This window comes from Piliocolobus tephrosceles, chromosome 4 (assembly GCF_002776525.5).
Source record: "Piliocolobus tephrosceles isolate RC106 chromosome 4, ASM277652v3, whole genome shotgun sequence".
Lineage (NCBI taxonomy): Eukaryota > Metazoa > Chordata > Mammalia > Primates > Cercopithecidae > Piliocolobus > Piliocolobus tephrosceles.
In genome coordinates this window covers 72,354,922-72,361,819 of record NC_045437.1, presented here as the reverse complement: position 1 = coordinate 72,361,819, position 6,898 = coordinate 72,354,922, and the positions used below count along the sequence as shown (strand labels likewise).

The 6,898-nt window shown below is 38.1% G+C and overlaps 1 protein-coding gene across 2 annotated transcripts in view; it reads left to right on the top strand.

The window, feature by feature from the left end:
• The window catches only part of POC5 (POC5 centriolar protein), a 37,438-nt gene that overhangs the window by 1,164 nt on the left and 29,376 nt on the right, over positions 1 to 6,898 (top strand). For both annotated transcript variants that reach the window (XM_026454260.1, XM_026454259.1), the window contains exon 2: positions 3,570 to 3,667. In XM_026454260.1, coding sequence (XP_026310045.1) covers positions 3,584 to 3,667 — 84 coding nt within the window. In that variant the 5' untranslated portion in view covers positions 3,570 to 3,583. The remainder of the gene's footprint in view (positions 1 to 3,569; positions 3,668 to 6,898) is intronic.

Below are 6,898 nucleotides of genomic sequence, written 5' to 3'. Positions count from 1 at the left end.
TGAGATCCGGCCACTGCACTCCAGCCCGGGCGACAGAGCCAGACTCCGTCTCAAAAAAAAAAAAATATATATATATATATATATATAAATAGACCAAGTTATCCCAGTGGTAGATTTGAAGTCAGTGAAGCAGCCATTCTTTGCTGCAGATACATGCTCTTATTTTATCCTCCCTAATTGGCTTAACTAAAGACAGTCATGCTGAGATTTAGTTTACTTAGCATGTGTATGCACAGTGATACTCACTGGAAAAAGTTGAACTTTCCTTTCCACAATCTAGTTCCAGCCTGTGTTTCCATTCTATTTTTGCACTTTTCCCTGTATCTTACTTTTCTACTTCAATTTCCTCATCTCTCATTTATTTTTCAGCCCACTGTAACTGTAACTGAGACCTGAAATTGTTTTACTTTACACTGAAATTGTTCAAGCAAATGTCACAGCAACCTCCTAATCGCCAAATTCTATCCATTCCTCATGGTTCTTTGGCATCTAACTCTATTCTCTTTTCAAAGTTTCTCAAAGTTGTGATGCTGCTCCCATAGTTCTAATGTTCTGACTTTGCTGACTCTTCTTTGCTGACTGTTCTCTTGCCCTTTAGATGTTAGTGGTTCTGGCTTTAACCCTCTTCTCATTCACAGTCGTAGTCCTCAACTTTATTAGGGCTATAGTCCCCTCTGAACACATATTTAAAGCTAAAGATCTTCTTTCTAGAAAAATACACATTTGCATTTATGATAAAAATATTACATACAAGTTGGGTGTAGGGACCTGATATGCTTAGGTTTTGTGTCCCCACTCAAATCTCATCCTCAATTGTAATCTCCACATGTAGTAGAAGGGAAGTGATTGGATTATAAGGGTGATTTCTCCCATGCTATTCTCATGATAGTGAATTCTCACGAGATCTGATTGTTTTATAAATGGAGATCTGATTGTTTTACAAATGGTAGTTTTTCCTGGACTCTCTGACTTACTCTCTTGCCTGCCACCATCTAAGATATGCCTGCTTCCCCTTCTACCATGTTTAAGTTTCCTGAGGCCTCCCCAGACATGCGAAACTATCAGTCAATTAAAATTCTTTTCTTTATAAATTACCCAGTTTGGGGCAGTTTTTTGGGAATTTTTATGTGTTTTTTTTTTTTTTTTTTTTTTTTTTTTTGAGACAGAGCCTCACACTATCACCCAGGCTGGAGAGCAGTGGTGCGATCTCAGCTCACTGCAAGCTCCGCCTCCTGTGTTCACGCCATTCTCCTGCCTCGGCCTCCTGAGTAGCTGGGACTACAGGTGCCCACCATGCCTGGCTAATTTTTTGTATTTTTAGTAGAGATGGGGTTTCATCATGTTAGCCAGGATGGTCTTGATCTCCTGACCTCGTAATCTGCCCTCCTCAGCCTTCCAAAGTGCTGGGATTGCAGGCGTGAGCCACCGCACCTGACCTGGGCAGTTCTTTTTAGCAGTGTGAAAACGTACTAATACAGGACCTCAGGATAAGAGCTTTTTCTCACACTCCTTTTTTGTAGGCAACCTCATCCATTCCCTTTTTTAAGCAGTTCCCGTTATGCCAATGATTCCTCAAACTGGATCTCCAACTTATACCTTCCAATGCGGGGCTCCCACAATGCTTAACTCCAGGAAACACCATTCACAGTGTAGCCATTGTGAATGGCAGGCCTTGGAGTGGTGCACTGCATAGCCAGTGTGACCACAGACTGCAAACTTGCAGCTTTACCCTGGTGCCTCAGAGGCAACCTCACACCCAACTCACCTGATACGGAACTCATTGTCCTTCCTTGCAACCTGCTCATCTTCCTACCTTCCTTGCCTTGGTGAGTGGCACTATCCATCTAGTTACCCAAACCAGAAATCTGGAAGCCACCAACAGTTATTTTTAACCCCTTGATCTATTGATCATTTTCTCTTTCCATCACCATAACACAGCTGTGTTGTAGTCATACCCTCCATCCCCTTCCCATTGCTATTTCGTAGACTTAGATCATCATTTATCTCCTTAATTACTATCAAAGAGAGCATTTATGTCTTAGACTACTGCAGTCAGCTCTCAATTGATCTCTTTTCTTTTCTTTTCATTTCATTTCTTTCTCGGAGCCTCACTCTGTCACCCAGGCTGGAGTGCAGTGGTGTGATCTCAGCTCACTGCAACCTCCACCCCCAGGGTTCTAGCTATTCTCCTGCTTCAGCTTCCCAAGTAACTGGGATTACAGGCACCTGCCACCATACTCGGCTAATTGTTTTGTATTTTTAGTAGAGACAGAGTTTCGCCATATTGGCCAGGCTGGTCTCGAACTCCTGACCTCAGGTGATCCACCCACCTCGGCCTCCCAAAGTGCTAGGATTACAAGCGTGAGCCACCGCGCCCGGCCTGATCTCTCTTTCTTAATATCCAAATTCATCCTCAGTGCTGCTGGAATGATCTTTCTGATCATGTAACTTTTAAAAAATATTTCAATAACTTGCCTAAAATAAACACCCAGATTTTTAATATGACAAATCTTGACCTTCCGTGATCTGGCTGCTCCTTACTTTTTGTTTCATCCTTAGCTAATCCTTGCTTTGCACCCATTGCTCTGGCCTTACCAAACTGCTTGCTATTCCTGGCATACATGTCCATGACTCTGTGTCTTTGCTTACATTGCTATACTGCCTAGAATATCTTCAACTGTGTTTATGCCTTTTATCCATCTTTCAGGATGAGACCTTCTCATCTTTCAGATCTCAGCACCTGGGTCATCTTCTCTAAAAACTTTCTCTGACTCCTTTCCTGCTTATTTACAGTCATGAAATCTTACTCCATGAAAAATAGCGACTCCTACCTCTCTACTTTGTATCTGTTATTTTAGGGTCTATCAGCAGTTTATTCAGCAGTCGGTCACTTATATAATATACATGCCTGGCCCTCTCTACAGATTGTAAACTCCTTAAGAATAAGGACTTCATTTTACATCCCTCACCAATGTCTTACATATTACTGATATTCAGATAGTTCGAATAGTCATTATTTGTTCTTTAAATAGTTTGGTTACTTGTTACTAAAAGTACTTTTAATAATTTTTTGATTCGGACTTTCAACAAATTATGCATGTATTTGATTCTGTTGTTCTGTATAAGCTCACTTTTCTTAAAATAATATTTCCAAAGGTAAGTTTCCCAAGAAGGGAATTTGCACAAATTGTTTGTTCTCTCTTGTCTGTATCTTAGAGGAAAGTACACAGCACCCAGGTTGTCACACATTGCTCAAGAACAGTGATCACAATCTCTTATGCTCAACAGGCCCCACTGGGGATTTTTCTGAAGATCCTCTATTTTTCTTTAACCTTTCATGTATTCTCATCTCCCTGACTACATTATAAACTCACTAATATTGGGACTGGGTCTTCAATTATTTTTTGCCCAGTGATTTTTGCCTGTAGGTATTCAATATGTTGAATGAATGATTTTAACATATCACATGAAGATTGCAGATTTGGATACTGTTGCACTTATATATATCTGGAAAGGATTTTATCCTAAATATCAAGGAAAAAAGCTAAAGTTAGCTTCTACTGTTTTAGAGCATTTGTGCAGAATGTCATCAGATGAGGAGAAATACTCACTTCCAGTTGTGCAAAATGACTCCAGTCCAGGCAGTTCTGTCTCTTCGAATCTTCAGGTAGGAAAAAATTTCTAAATTTATCATGATTTTTTTTATTTTAAACAAATGAATGTAAGGGAAAAGTAGGATTTTAAAAAAATTTTTTCATTCAATTTGCAAGGGAGTTTTTCAATTTATAATATCAAACTTTAGGAATTACTGTACATATTTTAGGAGTTACTTTACATTGTTTTAACTTTTCAGAAAATATTGATGAACTCTTCAAACACTGTACAAAGGCTTCAACCAACACAGAGGCGAAGCCAAAATATTCAAGAAACATTTTTTTCTTTAAATTTTTTTCATTTTAGCTACCTCTCATGAATGTTACTTTCACTTTTAATGCAAATTAATACAATATCAAACCATCCAAAGTTCTAGAGCTCAAGATTCCCTTGTGTTCTACTTGCTGAGGTTTGGTCTCTGTTGTCACGACATTCAGTACAATCTGCTGCCCAGGCCCTGTACGTTGATAGATAAAATGAAATGGGTCAGTTGACTACAGAAGATGTGGTATTTGCATGAAATGTTTTAAATTTCTCTTATTTCTAAATATTTCATCATCAAAAATATGGATTTAGATTTCTAGAGTAGAGTTTAAATGAGAGAATAAAGACATGGTATATCTTAAATTTTACAGTTATATTACTCAAGAGGAAAGGCTGTTTATGCCTAAGCATACGAAATTGTTGTTGATTCTGTACAATATGAGAAAAGCTTTAGGAAAATATTTTATGAAACAAATTTTCTCCTTTAATTGAAATTATGGATTTCAAAATGGGAAAGGTATTGGGAAAATATCTGAATATTTACTAGGATAAAAGTAGTCTGGAGTTGTGGCAGAGCTTTTGTACTCTATCTAGCCTTCCCTTTTGATGGTACCTCTCCCATGTAGTCCTCTCTTCAGGTGACAGTACTTCCTTCACTCTTCATCGCTCTCTGATTGAAACTTGAAGATAGAACTGATTAACTCATTTATACTAAAATGTAAACACCTCGTGAGCGCTCACATTGTCATTTTGTCAAGAGACAAAGCTTTAAATCAAAAGAATAAATCTCGAGTGGAATTTTAGAGAGATGGAAGAAGAACCTGCCAGAAATTATTTTGTGTTATTGGTTACCCACCTATAATGTAAGCCCAATTGAGAGTCTATTACTTTCAACTAATATTCCTCCTGGTTCTTGGACTGAAGTTGAAATCCTCTCCATATTCCCTGTACATACATTGTTATTACTTTGGGTTTCACTACTGGAAACACTTCAAAATATAAATACAAAAAATAATCTTAAAAATAACATAAAATACATATTTTTCGTATGTAGTAAATATGTAAATCCAAACATTTAATACAAAAGCCACTCATAAATTAATATTCCTCTTAAGGGACTTTTTTGTTACTCTGTCTGTTATGCGAATGCTTCATAAGCCAGAAGGTGGCAAATGCTGAGGGATGGGCAGCATCCATAGTGCTTATACACTGAAAATTTCCTCTAACCACAGCTCCTATCAGCCAAGTTGCTCTGACTCTAATGGTTGAGGCATGGGTGGAGCTATATTTCAGGGTCATATCAATTCAGCTCTTGGGGGTTGGGGAGGAGGGCAAAATTACAAGTTTTGAATGTTAACACAGGTTATGTTTGGCAATTAAGAAAGGCAATATTATTTATTTTGATTCTTAATTTTGAATTCTTATTTTTAAATAACTCATTTGGCCTGTATCTACATATATGAAACTCTAAAATAGTCATTTAAATAACTGATTTTTCAAAATGTTTTTCTTAAAATAAGTTGGAATATATGATCATGGAATACTATTGACATATAATTATTTATTTCCCCTGTAAGCCATAGCAATTGTGGTAAATATATGAAATATATGAATATGTATGAAATATATGATTTGAAATATATGTTTGGATCTTTTTTTTCCTTCTCTTATCCAGAACAGAAGTCAGACTAGGGAAGCCACAAGTGAAAGCCACTGACTTCCACTTCTCCCTCCGTTCCCACAGGCTGGAGGTGGTAATAGGCTAACTCTGAGCAGAGCTGACTTGGCTAAATCTAGTTGTAACTGACACCACAGCAGGGACATTATAAAAAGCTTATGAACCTCACAATGTAAGATCACCATCATATTAATCTGCTCAGGCTACCATAACAAAATACCGTAAATTCATAGGCTTAAACAGCAGGCATTTTTCTTCTCACAGTTCTGGATCACAGCCCAGTAGAGTCAGTTTCCAGTGAGGGCTCTCTTTGTGGATTGCAGGCAGGTGCCTTCTTGCTGTGTCTTCACATGGCCTTTCCTCAGTACAGTATGTGCAGGTGGGAGGAGAGAGAACACAAGCTTCCTGGTGTCTCTTCTAAGGAGTATATTAATGCTATCAGGGCCCCGGCCGATGGCCTTATTTAACCTTAATTACTTTCTTGGAGGCCTCATCTCCAAATACAACCACACTGGCTGTTAGGGCTTCAGCATATTAATTTTGAGGGTACACAAACATTCAGAGTCCATAACTCCATAACAGCCACACTTTTATATATTCTTAGCCAAAATCAAAAGTTTATTTTGGCTGTTTGGGAAGTATAATAGTGCTTTAACAGAAACCAAGTAAGGGTGGCTTAAGTGGGTTCCTTACAGTTTGATTCTCTCTCTCGTAAATTCTGAGCTGATACATAGTCCTGAGATCATCTGAGGACCCAATCCCTTCTCTCTTGTTGCTGTGCCATGAGCTGTTGACCGTGTTTGCATTGTCAGGTACTGGTGCACTGACAGTGCACCACCTCTAGCCTATGGGAAGAGGGGACTAGAAGGAAGCAGCTTCCTTTTTAAGGACTTCACCTAAAGTTGTATGCATCATTTCCATTCGAATCCCATAGACCAGGTCTCTTGGCCACACCTAGCTGCAGAGGAGGCTGGAAAATGTAGCTGGATGGCCATTTGCCCAAATCAAACCCTGGGGCTTTATTAAGTTAAAGAAATTAAAAAGCAATGGATGCTGCTGGATTAGTCACAGTCTCTATGCACTTGAAATTTTATGTATTAGTTTAATAGAACCAACTCACACATTCAGGTTTACAGGAACTAGTAAATATCTTGTGTATGGCCCCAATTTATCTAACTCTTTGGGAATTTCCTTTTGATAATTGGAAAACCAATATGCTTTGGGAAGTGTGTTTTTTTTAACTTAAGGATATTTAAATCTGTTTAAATAATCATAGTTAATTTTGTCAATGTAAAAATTAAA